We start from the raw sequence: 24,401 nt of genomic DNA on the forward strand, positions 1-24,401 counted from the left end.
TCTGTGCCTTTGACCTGGGTCTCTTCACCTTCCTCTCTTCCTATTAGTCATAGATTTGGTCTTTTCACAGTGTCCTAGATTTCCTGGATGTTTTGTGCCTGGATCATTTTTTTTTTTTTAAGATTTAACATTTTCTTTGACCGAGGTATTTCTTCTATCATGTCTTCAATGCCCGAAATTCACTTTTCCATCTCTTGTTTTCTGATGGTGAGGCTTGCCTGTGACATTTCTGTTTGTAAAGACTTATTTTGAAGTCCTTGCCTTATGCTGCAGCTACATTGCATTTCTCAGGGCCCACAGTAGTAGAGTTTCTGGGCTGTAGAGGAGACATATTGCCCTGGCTATTATTGACTCTTTTTATGCTGGCATCTAGGCATCTCAGTTTGGGATTGTAATTCAAGTTGCTGGCATCTGGTCCCGTCTTTGTTGGGCGGGTGCCCCATTCATTGGTGTCTGTTACCCTCTCTGGTTCTTAGGAGATTATGGGGCTGTGGGTTGTCTGGTAAAGAATGCTTCCGAGATCCTGCAAGGTGTGGCCTCCGGGGTTCCAGGCAGAACGTGTTTCTGGGTACTGGGAGCTGACACTTAGGGCTGGGCAAGAAGGGGGGCTAGAGTGGATGGGATCTATGAAAGGATGCACCCCCAGGATCTGACTAGTCATCTGAGACTGGAGGCTGATGGGAAGAGGAGGCGGCCTGTTTCAGAGGCAGGGATGGGACTGGGAATTGGATGTTAAGAAGAAAAGGGGCTGTGAGGATCACCTACCTGCTTCCCTGGGCAGCGTGGCCAGCAGGTTCCCAGGAAACCTCACGGTCTGTCTTCCTGTCTAAAAGAATGGGATCGGCACGCCATCAGGTGTCCGAGGAATTTCGATATCTCTTTCAACCCAGTGGACTTTGGTTTGCTGAGACCAGGTCTCGCCCTAGTCCACACTAGGCAACTCTCTTCCCTTAGCCTCCCAGATGCCTGCTTTACAGATGCCAGTCACATCCCTGCTATCCTGCTTTGTTTCTCTCTGTGTGTCTTTTTTTTTTCTTCTTTAGACTTATTTATTTTACTTTATTAATGTTTTTGCCTGCCTGTATGTGTATGTGCCACATGCAGGCCAGTTGGATCGCCTGGAACTCTCGTTATGGATGGCTGCAAGCCACCACGCCAGTGCCTGGGAATCAGAGCCCGACTCTGCTGGAAGAGCAACAGGTGCTCTTAGCTGCTGAGCCATCTCACCAGCGCAGCCTCTCCTTTTTCTATTTTATGTACTTCTTCCTATTTACATCCAACAGATTTTTTTCAAGTCCTCCCAATTTTACTTTGTAAATACTGTCCTTTCTGTGTTTGTTTGTTTTACCTTCAGACGGGGAAGTTCTAGGCCAGCCTGTACTACATAGTGAGGTCCTTAACGACGAGGCAAAGGCTGAGGCATTTTTGTGGTTTCTAACAAGGCGTCTTATTTACTGTTCTAATTTATGATTAGCCCCATCTGCTTCCTGCCAACCGTCCTGTCAGCAGAGCGGAAATAATCATGGCGACTCTAGACACACCATGGCACCAAGGAAAGCTCTCGAAGTTACAGTGCTTACCCATGCTTCTTTATTAGAGAAAATATTTTCCAAAGCAATGTGTTGGTTGCCATTCTTTAAAAAAAAATTTTTTTAATTACACTTATTTATTTGTTATGTGGGTATGTGTATATGGGGGCAGGGGGGCATGCACATCACTTCATGCATGTGGAGGTCAGAAGATAACTTTGGGAGTCAATTCCCCCCTGCCCCCCCCTGCTATGTGGGACCCAGGATCAAACCCGGTCACCTGGCCTGGAGGCAAGTGACTTTACCTGCTGGTCCCAAACAGTGCTTCTTGATATGGTCCCCCCCAGGGCCAGGGAAAGGGTTCCAGCTGCAGACAACGGCACAGGTGCATGGCAATGTTGGTAGAAGTCTCTCAAAGTGGACTCCTTTCTTCCCCCCACCAAGGAAACACTTGAGCCATGAAAAAAGGTTGAGGTGGGGGACCCACCTCACTGTATTAGAATGGATGCTAATTTACTTTCCGTTGAATATTTAACATGCCATTTACATAGCTGTCTTAGCAGAATCAATCCCTGTGTTTTATTATTTGAGGACTAAAAAAAAAAAAAAAAAAAAAAAATAGTTTGCCTCCTAGGAGTCGGAAGTCGAGTCAGCCCTGTAGATTAGAATCAATTCTGCAGATGGAAAATAAAGCTTTGAAACATATTCTTGCCTTCCCTGAGCACGTTGCAGGCATTAGCGATAATGGGACCAAACCACAGCCAGTCCCACTCTGAGTTGTGCAAGCCCGTGACCTTCCTGGTGGCGGAAAGCTGAATCTGGCCCCCAGCATCTCCTCAGCGTGGGCTGGAAGGCACAGGACAATCACAGGCACACACAATGCTCTTTCCCTTGAGTTGCTGAAACACAGCCAGGGCAGGCATGAAGGGCGGGCTGACTCTCCTCATGTCCTTCAGAACACTGTACCACATCTACTGGTCCAGTTTGTTAGATCGCTCCAAAATTCACAGGGAGCACTAGAGAGGGAGGGATGAAGTCCAGGGTCATCATTTAGTTTCCTTCAGTCACTTCACGTGCCTATCAGCACATCTCAAACAAAGAGATGAATCTGAAGAAATGTAAGACAGTAAGGTTCCTGTGACTGAAGACTATGCGCTCCATTTTATAGTATTATAGGGGTTGTGGGTGGGCAGACTATAACTCTGCTGAGGGTTGAGGAACGTCTGCCCCGGGGATGTGATAGTTGAGCTGGGGATGTTATCTACTAGGGGCCTGGCACTGTTTTGGACCTTGATGTTGTAGTGATAAATAAAACAAAGTTAATAGCAAAAAAAAAAAAAAAAAAAAAAAAAAAATCCCATGACTGCTCGCTCAAATATCACCAGTCTTGTTCCTATGCAAACCTGCACTCAAGTGTATTTCATCTCTTAATTTGTTTTTGTAGATTTTATTTTATGTATATGTGTATGTGTGTGTTTGTGCAAGTTGTATGCATGCCACATGTGTGCAGGTTCCAGTGGAGGCTAATAGACAGTGTCAACTTCACCCTGGAGTGGAAGTTACAGCGGGCTGTGAGCCTTCTGATGTGGGCGCTAGGAACTGAGCATAGGTCCTCTCCAAGAGCAGTTTACATTAACCACTGAACCATCTCTCTAGCGCCCCCTCTTAATTTTAAGAACGGGGGGGGGGGTACTAGAGCAGACTGTAAGACACACCTTGCTTCTTCTCACAACATCTTTACCATGTGATGGGTCCATCCACCTTTGCCTGCTGTTCCATTTCTTCTTCAATATAAATTCTAGGTCACATGAGGACTTGTAGTTGGTGCATCTTGAGTGACCACTTATGCTTTCACCTGGCCTGCCCAGAGGCCCAGCTGCTCTGGACAGGCTAGTGCTGTGGCCCCCAGCAAGCCTCTGCAGATCGAAGTCGGGAGGAATTGTCAGGATCTTTCCTGCTCACAGAGTGCCTCAGAACCCCATTAATGTTGTCTTCAGTGTGAGGCATGCTGGGGCGATTGTAATCGTGTCTGCCATGAACAAAGTCACTTGAAAGAGAAGGCAGTCTCGCAGGGTAAGCAGTCTGTAAAGTTCAGCGTGTTAGCTGTTGAAAGACTGATGTGTAATAGAAGAGCCTTTTGAGGAGACTTCAGTTCAGCCCCTACCCTGTTCCCAGGAGCTGGCCAGAGTGCTGAAGCCAGCAACCATTGACAACCACCAGGTGAGCCTTGCTGGCTGCATAGCTCCAATAAAGCCACCAATTTATACCCTACAGGCCAGGATCGTAGCCCTGGGACAGGGTGGGGCGGCCAGAGAGTTCTCAGCAAGTGCCAGGCTTAGACTTATGGCCTGAGGCATGTAAACAGCCAGTGGAATTTCAGGGTACATAACATCGGACGGTTCCCAGACCTGGGGGAGCTATATTTAGCTTAGGCAAGTTTAGAAAGAGCTCAGAGGGAGTGCGGTGGCATTCAAACAAATGTGAATAGTATGGGGCCTTGGAGGAAGGCAAAAACTTCTTCAGCGTCAGGAATCTGGGAAGGAAAACCTGCATTATAGATCTTGGGACGTGGGCTGTGGCGAGCCTGGGAAGCCAGAGTTCCAGGGGGGGCAAGCACTCCCCACAAAAGCTCCTACTGAGTTGCCCAGGCTCTTTCAACATCTCTCCCCTGGAAAATTTATTTCAGGCAGATTATATCTGTCTGTTCCTTTCACTTGTGTAATTAATTATTCTCAAAACTTCCCAATTTATCCCACACTTATCTTTCCACTGTTCCCTGAGTCAAAACAACAAAGAGGTGCCCACTGGGAAAACTGTTCTTTTCTTAGGGAGCAGAGGACCCTGGGCCCACTTCTCCCACTGAACCCCTTTGTTTCGGTCAAGGAGGCAGCCGGGCTGCACGGCAAGCTTCTCTCGCCTGAGGTTCCTCTTCCCTATTAACATAGACACAACACTCGGTTGAGGCTGAAGGGTAAGACATTTTCTGCTTGGTATGTTTTATGGCCCATTATTATCTGCCATACATGCCTCATGCCTCTCCAAGGGGCACAGGAGAATGTGCCTAGTGTAAGCATTGGAGAGGGTCTCCCACTTTTGACAGGGCGAGGGAGAGATCAGCCTCATGAGAGAACCCATTTGAAGCCACCCACCCCAATTTCAAAGGCGATCCGGACTCCTAGGAGTCTCTCTAACTCTGGACCCTTCCTTGGGTCTGCAAACGCATTGCCTACACCCCCAGGGAGGCAGTCCTTGGGTTTGGGTCTCTGTAATGCTGTCCCCTGTCAGCTTTCTCACAGCAGCCATGGGGCAGGAGTGATATTTCTTCCCCCACCTGTTCTGTCTGCTGCTCATTATGTGTGGGAGGAGCCTGGAGGTGGGACAGACATTACTTACCAACAACAGTATGTGTGTGTGTGTGGGGGGGGTAGGGAATCAAATCAATCACTTCCCCCACTGCCCTCAAACATAACAACAGCCATGATCTAGTTCTTCCACTGGTTGGGAGAAATCAGAATTAGATGTTTGAATACACACAGCAGCCATGGCAATAGAGGAAATATATATATGCTCCAAGTGGGAGGATTGCCAAGGTAGGAGGAGCCAGCCACCGTGGCAATACCAGGAACAGCTGGTTTCAATGGAAGAGTCTCTTCTGAAGCCAGAGGACGTACCCCAATTCTCACCTAAGATATAGAATCTAGTCACAGATGACGTGGGGGTGTGGAGGGGGCAATTGATCCCTTGTCCCTCTAGACTCACGTCATCAGCACCCCAAGGAGGACATTCCTTAATGTCCCTAGAGGAACCCCAGAGGGTATCTGAGCATCTTCACAACAGAACTGAGGGGGTCACCCGCCACATCTGGGCTCCTCACTTGCGGTACTTGCCCTAGTACCGCAGGCGCAGCAGAAGCTGAGAGCAAAGCGGCTTAAAAGGCGGGGTGAGAAGTGGACACCATCAAAGGCGACCCCTGGGCATCTCCTCAATGCTTATCCTCAACGCCACTCACAGCCACTTGTTGCCCCGGCAAAGACAGGATGGTGAGGTGAACGGGCAGACGAAAGAACGCCAGCAGCACAGAGAAAACCTCTCTTTTCATGAGGAAGGCTGGTGCAGGTGGCAACCCCAGCCATGCACGAAGCACAGACTGGCCTCACCTTGCCGCGCTCCGTGCTGGCTGAGGGACGGATGGCAGGGTCTCTTGTGGAACTGCCTCATCTCACAAGCCCCAGTTCCACTAATCAGCAATTGCCCTTGAGTGTGAGCCTGGGGTTGATTTGCTGTTCTGTCTGAGGGAACCTCAAGGGCCTTGTGGCTTTAACAGGAAGAAGTCCTCCTCATTTTCATTTTAGCAGCAATCGTTTGTTCCTCTCTTCCTGCCATGGTGATTAAATTAGCAGGCTGTCCGTGGAGAACATATGCCGATGGTCCCGGGGAGGCGCTGCGCACTTGCCTGTCTGATGGGTTTGGAGAAGGAAAGCAAGGGGCGTGTGTGGTGTGCCTGTGTCCCTCCCCTTCCCTGTCTGTCCCTGGGAGGGTCTCCCACCTGGGATGGCCACCCAGCCAGCATCAAGGACCACAGGAAGGGTGGCACGGAGGCTTAGCTGCAGGAAGTCTGGCAGGTGGCTGCATACACACTGCTGCCCACTGTGGCCCCACTGCTCACACTGCTGGTGGGACACTTGAGGGGCTTCATGCTGTTGTCACTCTGGATGTTCAGATGCTCCAGCCTCCAGCGTTCCCAGCTCTTCCGAAACTCCATCTGGACCTTCCGTAGGGAAGGAGAAGGGAAAAAAAAAAAAAAAAAAAAAGGAGGGAAGCAAAAGCCATCAGGCAAACCAACTGCCCACAAAATGGCCCTGTTATTACATTAGCAGAGAAGGGAAAAAATCCACTGGATTATATTAAGAGACACAAGCCAAGGTCTTCAGGCGCCTAAATTAATATCCCAATAAAATTGTTTATTGTTGTCTCCTATTTTCTGCCTCTCCTCTGGAGAGAGATGGGCTTGATGACCTAATTGGCCTTACCCATCTCTAAATTCAGTGGTTCAGCTAAGTACCTTTTACAATCCATCACAGTATTATTTAACGGAAGAGAATGAGAGTGAGGGAGAAAGGCTGGGAGGGAGTGAGGGAGGGACAGAGAGAGAGAGAGAGAGAGAGAGAGAGAGAGAGAGAGAGAGAGAGAGAGAGAGAGAGAGAGAACTGGAGAAGATGGAGTCTCACTTTATAAAGCGCTCTCACAGTGTGGCTTTGACAATTGAACGGGGAAGGCACATCCACGCCTAGCTCTAGTGATGCCCTCGGCAGTCTAAATTCCCTCAGGAGCTTTTGCTTTGTTTTTATTTGGGTCTGGGTTTGGTGTTGTTTGTTTCTTTCTGAAAGAATACATCTCACTTATATAGCCCAGGATGGTTTCGGACCCTTCACCTTCCTAACTCAGCCCATTGAATGCTAGGAATTACAAGCCCCGTTTCCCTTCAGGTTTTCACTCAGTCCTTGAACATCCCAGGCCAGAGAAGGGGTGAAGAAAGCAAGGATCATGACATAAGACCCAGGACTTTCGTTCCCGGCTTTGAACCCATCCCATTCAGAAACACTGAAGAGAGCTTGGCTGGACAGTCTGCCTAGGTGAGCTCGGCCAACCTGCTTCCTCGTTGTGCTGCGCTCAGCCTTCCCAAGGGGAAGAGACTCCTCAGCAGGGAACGTGCTGGAAGTCAGACTGCTGGGGCAGACAGTTACACAGAACACAGGGCCCTCTGATCCCTCCGGGCTGTGGCTCCATCACGGCCCTGTGACTGGGGTTCCAGAGAGGCCTGTTACAAGCTGTTCAGCACATGCTGAGGGCTGGAGCACTCTTCTGCAGAGGTAATCTCCTTGTCTGCTCTTCTATCCTTGCCACCGGCCTTCCCAATCTAGAACTGTCTGGACTGTGTTCCTTTCAGACCCGAGCCCTCAGGAGGGCCAGAAGCCAGCAGTTGGCTATGTGCAACGGGCTCCTTGCCAATACTTGTACCTGCCCCTAGGCGAACACTCCTCCTGTACCCTTCCCATGTCATCCACCAAGCCTTAAGCCCAGACAGACGCCCTGTGCGGCCACAAGACATCCCTTACAAGAACTCCTGTGTTGTGTAGAGCTAAGATCACCCAGCACCTGCCTGTCTGGGCATCGTGGAGCCCAGGCCTAGAGGGCGAGAGAGGGACATGGAGCAGGCATTACTTATGGCTGTCCTGCAGGGCTGGGCTTGTGTAGTGCACACAGCTGGGATACAGCCCCTGAGCTCAAAGATGGCTCCCTTCTGCTCAGCTGCAGAAAAGCAACTCTCTCAGTCTTCCACTTGGAGGAGGGGAAAGAAAACTAGTACATTGAGGCCCAGCCAAACCAACAGGACTTAGAACACAAGGCTTCTCTTGATCCTGCCTCTCTTGGCACTTTTTCTGAGCCCCCATGGCGGGCCCCAGTCAACACGGTTGTTCTTAAGAACCACTGGCTGCGGGGGATGGCCCAGTCAATGAATTACCTGCTTCAGAAACATGAGGACCTGAGTACTGGCTGCTTTTCCAGAGGACCCAGGTTCGATTCCCAGCAACCACACATGGCTCATGACCATTGACCATCTATAACTCCATTTCCAGGGGATCTAATGCCTTCCACTGGCCTCCATGGGCACCAGGAATGCATGTGGTGCCCAGACACGCACATTTATGTTTTTCCAAGACAGGGCTTCCCTGTGTAGCCTTGGCTGTCTTGGACTTGCTTTGTAGACCAGGTTGGCCTCGAACTCAAAATGGTCTGCCTGCCTCTGCCTCCCAAGTGCGGGGATTAAAGGTGTGTGCCACCATACTCCATACTGGCTCAAAAATAAAATGTAAAAACAAGTTAAGCATGCTGGCTCAAATGTGTAAGTCCAGCACCAGACGGGTATATGTTTGTGTTGGGGGTGGAGGGGACCAGCTGGATGCCCGGAGATCTAACTAATTGATGAACTCCAGATGTTAGCAAGAATCACTGTCTCAAAACAAGGTGAAGAGTATTTGAGGAAGACACTTGGCACAGGTGCCTGGCCTCCACATGTGTGTGCACACAAGTGTATACGCACTCACATCCAAAAAGAAACAGATCTTAGTAAATACCGGGGACCAGCCATCATTACTCAAAGAAAGATGAGGAAGCAGAGGACATATAAATGTTTCCCAGGGCTCGGCCAGGATGAGAGCCCAGGTCTGACTCCAGCGTCTGGCACCAAACCACTGGCTTCCTGCCTGTCACTGCTCTAGCTGGTCTCTGGCCATGTCTCCTCCCCACTTAGCAGAGAGCACTTGAGAGGCAATGACTACACCTGCCTCCCCTGAGTACCCAGGCTCCAAACACAGCGCTCGGCACACAGCAGGCACTCGCTGCAGGTTCCTGCAGTGACTCAAACGAACGGCCACTCAACGCATGGGCCTCTGACTTGATGTCCTCCCGCTGATCGGTGAGAGAAACAAAACAAAGAATGATCCCGGCGGGGCTGGTGGGATGGCTCAGTGGGTGAAGGCATTTGCCACCAGGCCTGTGGACCTGAGTTGGATCACCAGAGCCTACACGGAAGAGGGAGAGAATCACCCAAGTTGTCTTCTGACCTTCATCTATGGTCTATGGTACATACACGCTGCTAATATTCCAATGAATGAATGATTGGATGAATAATCAGATGAATGAATGAATGAATGAATGATCCTGCCTGGCATCTGTCCATCTAATGTTAACCTTTTCTACACTGAAGCCCAGCATCATATCCTAAGCGCCCTCTCTGACTGGGCTTAGGGTTTGGTAAAGGTTTCTCACCTCCACTGACAAAAGATGACAAGGTGGCTAGCCTGAAGTCACACGGCTTGGCAGTGCAGAGCAGGACGAGCACTCACGGCTCCTGAGCTACTTCATGTTGGCCCTCCGACACGGGCCACAGTAAATCCATCGGCAGCCCTCCCCTCCCCTAGTCCCACGCCCCACCGACCAGCAGCTGGTGCAAGCCTTGACAATCACATGAGACCAATGGATGTTAGAGCCATCTTCTCAGGTCACAAGTACCTGGCATTGCCATGGTAACCCCGGGTCTGGAGAACAGCTCTTGTGGGCAGAGGCCACATGAGTGGCTTGGGCCCATGTGTGTTGTATCACTGCAATAAATCAGGTGTGACCAACCTGTAACCTAATAGACGCATGCATATTAGGATAGCGACAGATTTGGCCCGAAACGTTTGTGGATGACAATGACATATGGCCAGGTCAAAAGGTTGGACACCCCTGCTTGAAATAGTCAACATTAACCATTTAACGTGAGGCTGGGTCATCCTAAGCTCTTTTTTTCATTTGTGTGTGGTTGGGGCGGGGGTGGGGGCGGGGGGGGGGGAGGAAGAGAGTGTAGGGAGTGTTTTGAGGGGGAAGCACAGAACAGAATATGTCACTTCGATTTTCAGCCATGGTGAGGGGACTGGAGGTGTTTCAAGGAGAAAGACTGCAGGGAGACCCCACGGCATAGCCCCATAGCAACCAGTGGCAGCACCCCCAGAAGGGCCCCCAACATTCATCCCTCCTCAGACCTTACCTCATTGTTGACAAAGCAGTATAAGATAGCCACCATCAGGCCCTGGAAACAAGAGGCACGTTAGCAGGAAGGGAGCCCAAAGGAGGCAACTGGGCGACCATCCCCTGGGTCCCTCTTCTCAAATCAGACAGCCCAGGCAGACTTTGGAATACACGAGAGTGCTTTTCTTTTTAATTATGCAAAATAAGTTGTATGAGTGTGAGAGAGTGTGTGTGTGTGTGTGTGTGTGTGTGTGTGTCTCCGTGTGTGTCTGTGTGCAACATGTCTGGTGCCTCCAGAAGCCAGGTCCTCTAGCACTGGAGTTACAGGTAGTTGTGAGCCACCACGTGGGTGCTGGGAGCTGAACTCAGGTCCTCTGCCAGAACAGCTCTTAACCACTGAGCCATCTCTCCAGCAACGGTTTCTTATATTTTTCACCCATGCCACATCATCTAAGGCTAATGAAGAGGACGGATTCCTTTCTTTGAACATCTCTGACCTCTACGTTGTACAGCTAATTCTTCTGACTTAAGATATTCCTTCCTTGAAGGGGGGGAGGAAACTCGTAAGGCTCAGGAAGGTCATGGAATTTATAAGACTCAGGGAGTTCAGAAAGGTACAGGTCCTTCCATAGGGTTATATGAGCAGTCAGCAGTTGCTGGGGGAAAAGGAGACACTCCTCCATGGAGTTGCCTGCAAATTGTGCAAGGAGCTTCAGGTATGCAACTTTTGTGAGTCACCACCCATACTGGGTGGGATATTCAATAACGCAGCTGCCTCTGAGTCACTTGTGCTCCTGTAACCAACCCCAATAAGCTCATTGGTTCACCAACTAGACTTCAGTGGGATCATCTCTTTGGTTGGCTGTCAGTACTCTCTGTGGGGTGAATAGATGTATATTCACGTGCCCCTAGGAAAAGTCACACAACACCCTATATATAGATCTTGTTTTAACATCTCCAGGCCTCGGTTTCCAGTTATGTCAAGTAGGGGCAATCTCTCAACTGTGAGTCCTGGGTAGACTGAAAGAATAAATTATCTGGCGTGATGCTGGTGGATGGCAGTGCCTTTCCCTAGATGCCCAGATGCCCAGGTCCACATCTGGGAAAGGTTTCTTGTTCAGAGAAGACTGCCATATATGCCCAATTACCTGGGGATACCAGCTCTGGCTCTGCTTCAACCTTGTGACCTGGCGTGGGGGGCAGGATTGTTCTCCCAGGCCCCAGCCTATCCATCTGTATGATGCAGGCTGGTACCCACCCCTCCCTCCCTTTGGGATATCCCAGGCAAGTGGCCCCAGCACTGAGTCACCTGGAAGGAAGTGAAAGAGAGCTCTGTGAACAGCTTGATGAAGCGTAGGGTTCCTCGGGCATGCTCATCCATCACAAAGGCAAAGATGACTTCATGTGTCCCCAGAAGGGGGATGAGTGTCAAAGTGGACTTGGCAAGTCTGGAGAGAGGGCGAGACCGCTTGTGTCATTCTGGGCTTGTGTCCAGACTACTCTTTCCTCTCCATGCCCATCCCCTGCCCCTTTCTGCTACCTGATTTATGGATCAGTTTCACTGAAAAAATACCCTGGACAGGCTAGGCTGTCTGGGTGTGAGGGATGGGGGTAGAGGTCAGAGGTCAAGACTTCAGGATGAAGGGGGAAGCTTAGGGGTTGCAAACCAGGCCTAGATTGGAAAAGAGCACTACATGGGGCTCCAAACAGAGTCCCCCAAGATTCTCTCTCTGATGGAAGGGAAGGCTGAGGACACCCCTGCAGCCAGCTTGGTTAAGCACCTGCATTTGATGTCAGTCTTGCACATGAGATTAGCCTTCAGTTTGGATACCACGATGCAGATGACCCGGATGAAAATGAGAAAGTTGACCTGCAGAGGACACGGACAGGAGGCTGGGACCTTTCATTCTTCCCCAGGTCATTCGCCTGGTCCCACCCAGCTCAGGCCCACCAGCTTCCACCCCAACCCCCCCCTCAATCCTGTCTCTCACCCCAATAGCAAAGAGAATGGGCAGCCGGATGATGAGCCAGTAGTTCATGTTGGAGTTCCTGGTCCAGCAGCTGGGGAGGAGGAGAGAGGTATACAAGGCATCCAGGGGACTCACAGAGGCCCCGGTGGCTAGTGCAAGACAAAGCCACAAGTGTACGAGGCCAAGCAAAGGGCTACACCCAGCCACAGACCCATGAAGAGCCCTGCAAGTACATCCCATACCCCAACCCCAAGTCCTCAACACGCGGTCACACAAAGAGTTACCCATGCCCCTCCCCCATCTTCACAGACCTCTGCAAACTGTGACATGCACACCCAGCATTACACACAAAACAACAGGCGATTCACTCCGATGCCCATAAAAGCCACCAGGAAGGCACCATGGACTGCAAAAGCCAGCGGTATTGATCACCATACCAGGCCAGGCAAGTTCGGGAAGAGGAGATTAGGGACTAAATTAATATGCTAAACTCCTGCTGACCCCAGAGTCCTCCCCCAGCAGGTAATAAACTCGTGCTCCAGGGTTCAAGACCCCAGCACATCACTCCCCTGCAGCAGGATACTCACCCCTCATCCTCATAGAGGTACTTGACAACGCCCCAGGGGATAACAAACAGCAGAGGGACACCTAGGAGAGGGAAGGAAAGACATGAGAGAGAAGAGCTGGCAGGACAGAGCTGCTGACACAGTGGCCAGGTCTTCTCCACACCCCAGACTCCTCACACCCCCTTCCTGGCCCTAAAACAGGCTGGTCTGGGTGCTTGGGAGGATGAAGGTGCAGGGTTTACACTCATGCGCCACATTCGTCCTTACAGAGTTCTTCATGGTCCAGCCCCTCCCATGTGCCAGGCACACTATCACAATTTGCCTTCAGAGTCTTGGCTGTTAGACACTCAGTAGCATAGGTTCAGTACAACATGACGGGTAGGACATGCTTGACGAGGAAGGGGCCAGGGAAACTCTATGATGCTCCGTCCTCCCTTTCTCCAGCCCATATGTCCAGCTCAGGCCACCCCTTGAGGGGACAGAAGCCCCTTCAGATACATGCTCCCTCCCCCACGCACCTGTCAGATGGCTAGAAAATAGACACACTCCTATCCCAGCTGCACAGAAGCCTACACAATCAACAGGGCAGCAGTAAGACTTCCCAGTGAGCGCTTAGGATTTAGGTAAGCATCAATGTGTTGTTAGTAGGTGGGGTAGTCTTGAGAAGACAGGGTCTGTTGGGCAGTCCTTCCCAAAGGAGATTTTTGGGATCCCAGACTGTCAGGTCTCTCATTTTTGCTTCCTCGAATGGGGTGGGCTATTTACTACTCTATATGCACCCCACCACTGCAATATGGCACCCCCACAAGAGGGCCAAAGCTATGGATCTGCCTAATCTTTGACTTAAACCTGCAGAACAGCGATCTTATTTCTAAACATTTTCTCTTTATGATAACCATGTTGCAGGTGTTTTGTTATGGCAACGCAAAGCTGACTAACACAGCTTATAGACAGCCATTTAGATGGTCCCAGGTATTACTAGTTCTTGGTATTCCTGTTATTGTTGTTGTTGAGACAAGGTCTAAAGTAGTCCAAACTTGCCTAAAACTTTCTATAAGGTCAAACTTCTAATCTTCCATCTACTTCCTAAGTGCTAGGATTACAGACTTGTGGTTTCTCTCCACTTAGCTGGGGGAAGGGCGTCGTCGCGCCAAGAGTTCTATCTGACTCCTGCCTACAGCCCTGTGAGTGAGCTTGGGGATAGATTTCCCCTAGTCAGGCCCTGGATGACAGCAGCTCTGACAAACAGACAGACAGACAGAGACAAAGCCAGCTGGAGATTCCGCGTCAGGGATGGACAGCCATGTTGAACTCAAGTCTTTTGAGCAGGGGAACTGTGAGGCAGTAGTTTGATGCTGTAAGTGGCAAGGGTCAGAGGTCATTGTTAAACAGAAATGGACACATGGTCCAGCTGGTGTCTAAGGTCTACAGGGTAGAGCCAGGAGCCTTGCTCATCCCCAGAGCGCAGTCTGTGCTGGTTAACTGGCAGGCACGCTGTTCATCCTTTTATGGCAGATGAAGTAGACCAGAAGGAAAAAACCCAGGTAGGAGCAGATCTGGGGGTGCAACCCCGACACCCACTCCAGCCACCCTCAGTGGCTTCTGCACCAGTGTTCTCATTGTGTGCCTCCTACCTGTGCCTTTCTCAAGTTGGCCATGCACATGTATGAAGTAGGACAGAGGGTACATATGAAGGTGTGTGGACACAGGTTTCATGTGTGTGTGTAGGGTCCATGCACGTGCATATGTGGATTTAGGACATCTCTCCCAGGTGTATACTCCCGAGGCAGAATTACTTTGTAACCTTTCCAAACACCATCATCAGTGTCTTTAAGTCACTGGGGCTCACACAGTCATAGGTGTCGATCAACTTGTGTGTCTGGATCTCTGCACTGGCCCATGATTCAGAGAGGGGAGGGGGACCCAACAGTGTACACCTGGCCAGTGTTCATCAGATCCCCCCTGCTGGTCCATTTACTTATTTTACTATTACTATTGTTTAAAAGTTTTATTACATTCATTTAGTGTGTGTGTGTGTGTGTGTGTGTGTGTGTCCCTGTCTATATTTGAGGGTGTGTGTGTGTGTGTAAAAGTCTACATACTCAAACAGGTGATAGCCAGAGGACAAACTCAGGCATCATTCCTAAGGCTCTGTCTATTTGCTTTTTGAGTTAGGGTCTCTCACTAGGAACCTGAAGTTTGCCTGTTAGGTTAAACTGGTTGGCCACTAAGTCTTGAGCATCTTTCTGTTTCTGCCTCTCTAGCACTGGAATTACAAGGCCGTGTCATCACTTCTTTGTGTGAGTTCTGGGGAATCGAACTCCAGTCCTTATAATGGTGCAGTAAGCAGTTCCATCGAGCGAGCTATCTCTCTCTCTCCCTACCCTGTTTGTTTTCACACAGATCAGCCATTCCAACATCCATGATGTTTTATAAACAGGCTTTCATTGGACTGAACAAATAATGGGGTGACCTAGGAGGGGCCTCGGGCATAGCACACACTCTGCCCCATAGAATATGCCCAATAGGGGAGAATAAATATTATCAGTGAGTAAAGGGACACCCCTCTAGATAAGAACATGCAATTTCTGGGGTCACATATTGTACAGGAACTTCCAATGTGTGTCCTCCATCAGCTATGGTTCTTTCTGAGACCGCACTCCAGTATGAGAGAGCTTGCTCGTGTCACCAGCCAGCTCCGACAAGCTTTGTTCATTCCTTAACACCTGGTGAACAAGGCCCTCATAACAAAACAGTAGCACAGCCCTGCCACCTGCCGAGGTGAGACACTCCTTGCAGGCTCTAAGACGCTAGGACAAGCTAGGGGAAGAAGGGCAGCCAGATTTGCAGAACAGGTCCTGGGAAGTCACGTCTTCCCACTATGGCATAGCTCCCTTCAGAGGGTGGCCAGTTGCTCACGGATGACAGCACAGGTTGTATACCTTCCAGGGCGTTCCCACAGTCGCATCGGTCTTACTTCTGGATCAGCTGCACAGGAAGTCACAAGTTGCTCCCCAGCATCCTTACTTGGCCTAGGCTTCCTGACAGGGCTATAGAGCCTGTACGTCTCTATTACTCTTTCTTTCTCTCTGATCTCTTCTCTCCTCCACCTCAGTTTCTCAAGAAAAGGTGTTCTGACTGGGGAAGATGTCCCCAAGAGGAGCCCTGAGGTAGGCTAGGCAAGATAGACCTGTCACCCTTCTCCCATCTCCTTCTTAGAGACCTCCAGAACACCATATGTCTCCACTGACCCCTACCGCTCCCTTCTTTTCTGCACACATCCCTTTGATTGGCCCTACCCTTGGGTTGCTATGGAGACAGATACAAACAGCGCTGATGTTATTTCCCAGAAATGGACAGACACTATCCGTCCCCCACACAAAGGAAGTCCTTTCCTGAGTTCTCCTTAATGGTCTGTCCCTGCACCCCCTTAGGGAGCATCAGTATTCTCAATGGGACTGCCTGGCAGGATAGAGAGGCCTAGGAAGGAAGGAAAGATCTAGTAGGATGGGCTGGGTCTTGGAGGAGGAAGGAGAAAAAGGACCATCAGGGATTTCTGTGCTCATTTTTATCTGTATAAAGACCTAATCCTGCTCAGCAGAACCAACAGGGGATCAAGGGGAAAGCGGATGCCAAGACTGGTGTTTGGCAAAGAGATAACAAGGCCCAGAGCCAGGAGGCTAGGAGCCTCTTGTGACCCAGTGCCTGCTCTGTTGCTCTCCGGGTCTTAGAGGCCTTAATACTTGGGCCACACTAAACCCCATTAGAGTTCCTCGGCACTGAGGTGGCTTAGCAGCCCCAGAAGAAATAAGCAGGGTGCAAGGAGAGTGTGGAGGGAGCTGAGAGGGCCAGAGAGCAGCCACAGAGGGCCTGAGGCAACATCCTGGAACCTTGCATGAGGAGGATGCTCCCAGCATCAAGCAGCATTTTGGAAGGGCTGCAGCAGGACCGGGATGAGAAAGCACAGTCCTCGTGACTAAGCTGAGAAGTCTCAGGAAGCTAAGGCTGGAGGGACCAGAATAGCTCCAGGGATTGAAGTATGGCACAAGGAAGAAAGCTCAAGGGCAGATCAAGGAGGACTAAGCACAGGTCTGTCCTCTGATCTGTCCCAAGTAGAGGTATCCAGTGCTCCCTCTAGGAGGCGCTGTCCCCATCTGTCTCCCTGCTACCGTAGGATTCCAACCCTCCCAGCCCTGTTCCAATCAAACTGCAACACCCCCATCCCCTTACGGCGCCCTCCAGGAGACTCCCATGTGGAGAGAGGTAGAAACACAACCAGAAATGTTCCAGAAAAAAAAAAAAGGCACAATGATACTCAGTAGACATTTTTGGCTAGAACATTTCCAGCTGGGCTCCGCACACATCCGCAGTCCACCCCTTTCATCGGCTGGTCTCCTCTCCCAGCTTGGCTCTCTCCTGAGCCCTTCCCTTCACCAGCACAACAGCATCCTTATGCTAGCCCGTGCCCTGTTCACTTGCCTACCCCTTGCCTGCCGTGAGGCCCAGGATGTAACATCTCCCACTGGACCTCGAGTTGCCCTGCACTGGGTATGAAACGCTCTCCCACAGGACTTCAGCAGAAGAGGTACTTGAAGACAGTGTCTTGACTTCTAGTGGTGTGATGGCAAGGCTAAGGGTTGCCAGTGAGGGCATAGGGCTGATACGTGGGCGTATGAGAGTGGAAGCATCTACTAAGAAAGGAGATTTATTTTTAAAAAAGGGGGGGGGGTAGGGTAAGGTCTTCCACCCTTGCTGTAGGTCCCCATGGAGGTGGTGAGGTGAACGACGGTTGGCCTTACCCCAGCCTACACTCAGGTACAGCATGAAGAGGCGCTGCTCCGAGAACACCGAGAAGGCCAGCAGCGTGTACAGGTACACGCCCTCCACCAGCAGCCAGTAGTAGTTGGCCGCCACACAGTACTGCATGAGCAGGAACACCAGTCGGCAGCCTAGAGAGTCCTAGGGGCGAAGAAGAGTCCCGTGGGACCAGCAGCCCTGCCTCCTGCCCCCTCCTGTCCCTCCTGCCACTCCTCACTGGCCTGGCCTGGCCACTGTCCTACTATGGTTAACTTAACGCAGCATGACGGAGCTTTCATTTGGCCGGGGCTACTGCTGGGAACTCTCTCTGCTTTGGTTCACTGAAGAAAGCACCTGCTATTGCCCTCATGCTGGGAGGAGACCTGAGCCCTGGAGAAGTTGTGTGACGGGGTCTCGGTTTGTGCATTAACTAGTATGTGGTAGAGCTGGGATTCAAACGCAGGTCTGTATGCAAAGAACTCCGTGTGTCGGACTGAACCTGCCATGGCAGAATCTCTTACCTGCCCCAGGTGGACTGCCTCCTCCATCAGACTAGGGGTTCCATGTGTTGAACAGCCTCGCCCATCACACTAGGGACTCCCCATGGTGGAATGAATGTCTCTTCTATCAGACTTTCCTCACACTACGCCTCCCAGCGTAGGTTACCTCTCACATCAGACTAGGGGTTTCCCATAATGAACTGACTTCTCCCATCAGACTAGGAACTCGCCAAATTGGACTGCTTCTCTCATCACACTAGGGGCTCCCTGTCGTGTAGTGTCTCTCCCATCAGACTAGGAGTTTCCCGTGGTAGATTCCCATAACATAGGGATGCCCCAAGGCTAAGTCTGAGCCACTCTTGCTTATGCAGTGGACTCCGTCACCAATGCCCTCCCCTCCCCAGGCTCCCCGGGACACACCACACACCTGATAGGAGAGGAGCCCATCCCACTGGTGCTGCTGGGCAGCCGTGCTATACATCCATTTGAGGGCAGCATCCTTGATGAAGACGGACAGTGCGCGGAGGATGAAGGATGCAAACAGGTTCAGGTGGATGTAGTTCCGGGTGCAGTGCAAGTGTCTAAGGGAGAAAACAGGGCCCTTCCCTGGCAAGGTGGCCAGCACCAGTTCTCTGGCCAGCACCGGGCCCTCTGGCCAGCACCGGGCCTCCAACCAGCCCACAAACACATCAGGCATGTGCCCATCTCTGGATTACATTCACATCTTCACATCTTCCTTCCTCTGAGAATGCCCTTCTTCTTCATAACCTTGAAAATCCCCGATGCCTTGCCTGTGTAAGAGGCCCTCAACTAAGCAATTATGTGTCAGGATCAGTTTTCCCAATGGGAGTTTTGATTCTTTAGGCCAGGACGTTTCTGGACTGCAGAGTGGGTCTGAGGCACCCGGTGGAAATTCAAAAGGAACTGAGTAGAGTGTCAGTAGACTTTCCAGTAAAAAACAAAAACGAAAACAAAAACAAAAAACACGTAGCAGGGCTGAGGGGATGGCTCAGTGGGGAAGAGTGTGATACACGCGTGAGGACCTCAGTTCAGATCCCCAGCGCTAGGTGAAAAGCCAAGTGTGCAGTCCTGCGGTGGGGGAGTAGGGCATAGAGACCAGGAGATTGCTACAGTTTGCTGGCTGCCACCCTAGCTCAAGCAAATAAGATCAGAATGACGGAACAGGACACACAATATTTTTCTCTGGCTTCCGCATGCTTGGTATACAATCTACATGCAGAGCATACACATATATACTTACACACACAGACACACACACACAGGACATCTAAGGGCACTTCATTTGATAAAGGCCATCTCCCAACAAAAGCCAAAATCATCCTTTCTTTCCTGAGACAGGGTTTCTCTGTTTAGGTTTTTTTTTTTTTTTTTTTTGAGACAGGGTCTCTCTGTGTAGCCTTTGGCTGCCCTGGACTCACTTTGTAGACCAGGCTGGCCTCGAACTCACAGCGATCCACTTGCCTCTGCCTCTCTGAGCACTTAATGGAGAAACTTGGCAGCTATTTCCTTTAAAATCAGCAGCTGTGTCTCTAATGGCTGTTCTACAGATCTGACCACCGCAACAGGGCCACGGAAGAGGTGAACCAGAGCTGCTTACGGCTTAGAGAGGGTGTCTTCAGTGAGACCCCCAGAACAATGCACAGATAAACTGTAGCAACTAAAGAGTCCAGCAACGGCTTCCCCGACACATTCTAGCAATGAGCAATAAAAGGAAATTGAAGACTCATTCATAAGATTCTATCTGGTTTCCCAAAACTATCTCTAACAAGAGAGTGGGTAAGATCATTACAGGCAACATTGGCTTAAAATTACTAGAGATGTTTTTAAATGAGTGGGAAATACATAGTCACACTGTACTTATGAATAGAAATGCCACTGTCACTGTCCCATGTTAAGTAATGGATTCAAAGCAGCTGTAATAAAATGACAACTTTTTTCATTTAAAATTTAAATGAAATTTAATTTAAAAAATTTAAAAAATTTACAAAGCATAGCTAAAGGTCAGGAATAGTGTAAATGGCCAAGAGGCGCTTTCCTATAACCCCAGCACGTGGAAGGCTGAGGCAGGGTGACTAGGAGTTCAAAGCCAGCCTCAGCTACATAGCAAGTTCAAAGCTAGCCTGGATTCCATGAGATTCTGTCTCAAAACAATCAACACACGAAAAGCAATCACGACACAGGAGTCTTTGCTGTGAGAGAGTTAGCATTTCCTCTGTGTGTATGTATGTATGATGCCTGTACATATGTGTGCATGTTCATATGTGTGAGTGTGAGTGCACGTGCCAAGGTCAGAGGATAACCTCAGGTGCTGATCCTCCCTTCCCACCTTGTCTGAGACACTCTTGTTCCCCACTCCCCACAGCAGGCTGACTGGCCCCTGAGCTTGGGTATTCCTGTCTCTGCCTTCTGTGCCTGCAGGAGCACCAGGTCACAAACACATGCCACTGACCACATCTGGCTTCCCGTGGGTTCTGGGCATGCAAACTCGGGTTCTCACACTGCGTAGTGTGTGTGTTTAACCCCCTAGGCTATCTCCATGGCCAGAGAGCTATGACTTATTTTTATTTTCCCTTAAAAAAAAAAGCATTACTACAGCTGGGCATGGTGGTGCACACCTATAATCCCACTCGGGTAGGCAGAGGCAAATGGATCTCTGTGAGTTCAAGGCCAGCCTGGTCTACAAATAGAGTCCAGGACAGCCAAGGCTACACAGAGAAAACCGGTCTTGAAAAAAAAAAACCCACATTATTACATTAATTAATTTATTTTATGAATATATAGTATATATGTATATGTTTGAGCCCACACATGCCTGAACACTTGTGTGGCGGCCAGAGGGTTGGGAATGAATTTGGAGGAGTCAGTTCTTTCCTTTCACTGTGGATTCCAAGGATCAAACTCAGGGTAGCGGGCTTGGCAGCAGGAATTTTCACTAGCTGAGCCAACTTGCTGGCCCGAGACCTTAAATTTCTAATAAATCTTCAGGAGACAAGGTGCTGTGGTTTGGGAATAGGGCAGATGAACAGACCAGCAGAGAAAGATGTAAACAACAAAAACCAAATTCCAGGGACCCTTGTGTCAAACCAAGGCTTTTGGCAAAGGGACAGTACAATGGTGTGTAAGTGTATGAGTGTGTGTGTAAGTGTGTATGTGTGTGTGTGCTCGAGTGTGTGTGTGCATGCATACGTGTGCCTGCATGTGTGTGTGTGTGTGTGTGTGTGTGTGTATGTGAAATCCCTGTTTTTCACCTCATTGACATAAACTTAGTTCCAGGTGGACTAAAGAACCAAAGGGTAGAGCAAGACTGTGGCTTCTCGAAGGAACGGATGTGAATGGCTTTGTAACCATAAGAGAAGAAAAGCCTGCCTACAGGAGAGCAAAAAGAAATCTCATCTTCAGTGACAAAAATAAGTATCAATTGACGAGATTAACTTTTGCTAATCAATAGTTATTATTGATGTATTTTACTCATCAATAAAACTTGATAGTTGACCAATTTCACTTCATGTAAATGCACAACTCCTGGGTATAAAAGGCACCATAGAATAATAAAATAAACACAGAGTAAGTATGTCTCAGGCTAATATCCAGATAATGAATCCCTAAAACAAGCCAGAAAAGCCAAATAAACTAATTAAAAAAAAAAAAAGCAACGAACAAGCAATCCATAGACTAAAATATGAAAAAAAAAACCATAATCCACTTCATCTCTCTAGGGGTGAAAGATAAGCAAATTAGAATCATAAGAATGTCTTTTACAAGCTTTATAGAGTAGCAGTGCTTAATTCTGAAAATATTAAATGTGGAGGGCGAGGGAGCACAGGGCACCCTCTTCATTGGTTCCTGAGTACAAACTGGCAGTGGCCACCAGGCAAGCAACCTAACAGCAGCTAACAAGACACTCAAACCAGGCAGGTGGTCATTGTCGACAATTCTGAGGGTGTGCCCTAAGGAAACACGGGGGGAGGGGGGGAATCCCAGGAGGACTCTATTGTAAGGTTTGTGATTCAGAAGGAAAAACCAGCAAAACACTTCAAATATCCATAAACAAAGGAATAAGGCGGGAGGGGGGTTGGGGGGGTTGGGGGGTCAGGGAAGCAGAGTGTGGACAGCGCAAATTAATGACATAGGACTACCTGCGTCTGGAGTCCCACCACTGGAAACTGTGGCAGGATATGGACATTTAAAAATACCCACAAACCTTGTCGTCGTAGTGTGTGGTTATAGACACTTAGCAAAGGAGGGCAAGGTAAGGAGAAAGAATGCAAATTTAGTCTTTACAAGCAAGGGACAGCTCTTCTTTGAGGGTGGACATGGGAGCCTGGTGGTGTGCTTTGCTTTGTTTTGTAGCTCAGGCTAGCCTGGATCTCACTATGTGACCCAGACTAGCCTTGAACTTGTGGCAATCCTCCTGCCTTGACCTAAGCACTGGGATTACAGCGTTTACCACTATGTCTGACTTGTACTACTTTGCTTTTTGTTTTTGTTTTTTCCCATGTTTGTGTATGCATGTTTTCATGTGGACATCTGTGCACATGTGTGCATGTATGTAGGGAGGCCTGAGAATGATGTCAGGCATTGCTCACCACTGCTCTTTCAATTTACTCATCGACCCAAGGGCTCTCAATCAAACTCTGAGCTCACTGATATGGTAGCCTGGCTAGCAAGCTTGCTTTGGAGATCCTGTCTTGGACTTCCAACGCTGGAATTACAGGTGAGCCACCATGCCCACCTGACATTTATGTGGTTTTCTTTGGATCTGAACTCTGGTCCTCACATTTATGTGGCAATTGCACAGCTTAAACTGCTGTGCCATCTCCCCAGCTCACAATGCCTTAGTTCTAAGCATTGATTTCTATATGCATTTTCACTATTTTTTTTGAATCTCTGAAATGGTTCAAAATAAAAGAATATTTGATGACTTGAATATGAAATATCTTTGGGATGTGTAGATTTGGATGGTGGCAGTATTTCAGGAGTGACGATCGCTTAGCGGGTGGAGCCTAATTGGAGGAAGTAAGTCAGGAGGGGGTATCTCTGAAGGATATACTTAGCCTGCCTCCTGTCCACCAGGACATGAACAGCTCCCTGTGACTCACACTCTCATGGCCATAATTTTCTACCCGATCCCATGAGGACCAAGTAGTCCAAGGCTGAAGCCTTCAAAATCATGAGCTAAAACAAACCCTTCCACAACGAAACTGCTCTTGCATGTATCTCTCCGGGTACATAAAAGCAGCTGACACAACAATCATCCAATGAAGGTGCTTACTGAACACTGGCTGTGTCTCAGCGGTCTACTGCCGTAAAGAGACACCATGACCAAGGCAACTCTTATGAAGGAAAACATTTAACTGGGGTTGGCTTACAGCCTGAGATTGTTTAGTCCACTATCAGCATGGTGGGACGCATGGCAGTGTGCAGGCAGACATGGAGCTAGAGAAGCTGAGAGATCTACAGGCAGCAAAAAGATACTGTGTCTCGTACACACACACACACACACATACACATATAAAATCTCATACATTCATGTATATACACATATACATATATACACACACATACACACATGCACACACACACACACACACACACACACACACACACACACATATATATATAATTTGAGAATATATTACCTCAAACTTCCCCCAACAAGGCCACGCCGCCTAACAGTGCTACTCCCTATGGGCCAAGCATTCAAATACATGAGTCTATAGGGGTCATTCTTACTCAAACCACCACACACTATACGCTCAGTATTCAACCACCACAGACTGTACGCTCAGTATTCAACCACCACACACTGTACGCTCAGTATTCAACCACCACACACTGTACGCTCAGTATTCAACCACCACACACTGTACGCTCAGTATTCAACCACCACATACTATACACTCAGTATTCAACCACCACACACTATCCGCTCAGTATTCAACCACCACAGACTATATGCTCAGTATTCAACCGGGGGCTTCGGAGACAAGAGGAGGGGAACCACATCCCCTGTTTATGTTAAGTATTTATTTTTATTATTTTTTAACTACGTGTATGTGTGTTGGGGTATGAGCATATGACGAGTTCAGGCCCCATAGAGACCAAAAGAGGGTGCATTGGATCCCTAGAGCCGGAATCACGGGTGGTGCTGGGAACTGAGCCAGGGTCCTCTGTAAGGGCAGCACGTGCTCTTAACCACTGGATCATCTCTCCAGTCCCACCTCTCTGATTCTTGATGATCAATATACGGAGGTTTCTGCCCTCATAATTCTCCTGACCCTAAACTCAGTTCCCCACGCTTACCCCAGAGAGATTAAGGAAGTTGCTTCCCATCAGCTGGGTTAGACCCAAGAAAGAACTCTCCTCTGGGGTTAGCAAGCCCCAAGATGGCGGAATCCATAGCCACTGATGCTTCCCAAGTCAATACTCACTGATTATTATCTGCTT

At 49.3% G+C, this 24,401-nt stretch overlaps 1 protein-coding gene across 2 annotated transcripts in view; it reads right to left on the minus strand.

Moving 5' to 3' along the window:
- Positions 1 to 1,580: 1,580 nt before the first annotated feature.
- GLP1R (glucagon like peptide 1 receptor) overlaps positions 1,581 to 24,401 on the minus strand; it is a 40,491-nt gene continuing 17,670 nt past the window's right edge. Inside the window, exons 6-14 of one of the 2 annotated variants that reach the window (XR_014773816.1) lie at positions 18,361 to 18,514; positions 17,436 to 17,595; positions 12,658 to 12,718; positions 12,092 to 12,161; positions 11,882 to 11,970; positions 11,410 to 11,548; positions 10,120 to 10,161; positions 6,076 to 6,297; positions 1,581 to 5,986 (exon numbers count right to left, since the gene is read on the minus strand). Coding sequence is in view for 1 of the 2 variants with exons in the window: in XM_084754006.1 (XP_084610132.1) it covers positions 6,130 to 6,297; positions 10,120 to 10,161; positions 11,410 to 11,548; positions 11,882 to 11,970; positions 12,092 to 12,161; positions 12,658 to 12,718; positions 17,436 to 17,595; positions 18,361 to 18,514 (883 nt within the window). In the remaining variant the exon portion in view is untranslated. Of the gene's footprint in view, positions 6,298 to 10,119; positions 10,162 to 11,409; positions 11,549 to 11,881; positions 11,971 to 12,091; positions 12,162 to 12,657; positions 12,719 to 17,435; positions 17,596 to 18,360; positions 18,515 to 24,401 lie in introns of both variants that reach the window. The other variant, XM_084754006.1, reaches the window with a different exon arrangement.

This window comes from Acomys minous (genome assembly GCF_964271855.1).
Source record: "Acomys minous genome assembly, chromosome: 13".
Lineage (NCBI taxonomy): Eukaryota > Metazoa > Chordata > Mammalia > Rodentia > Muridae > Acomys > Acomys minous.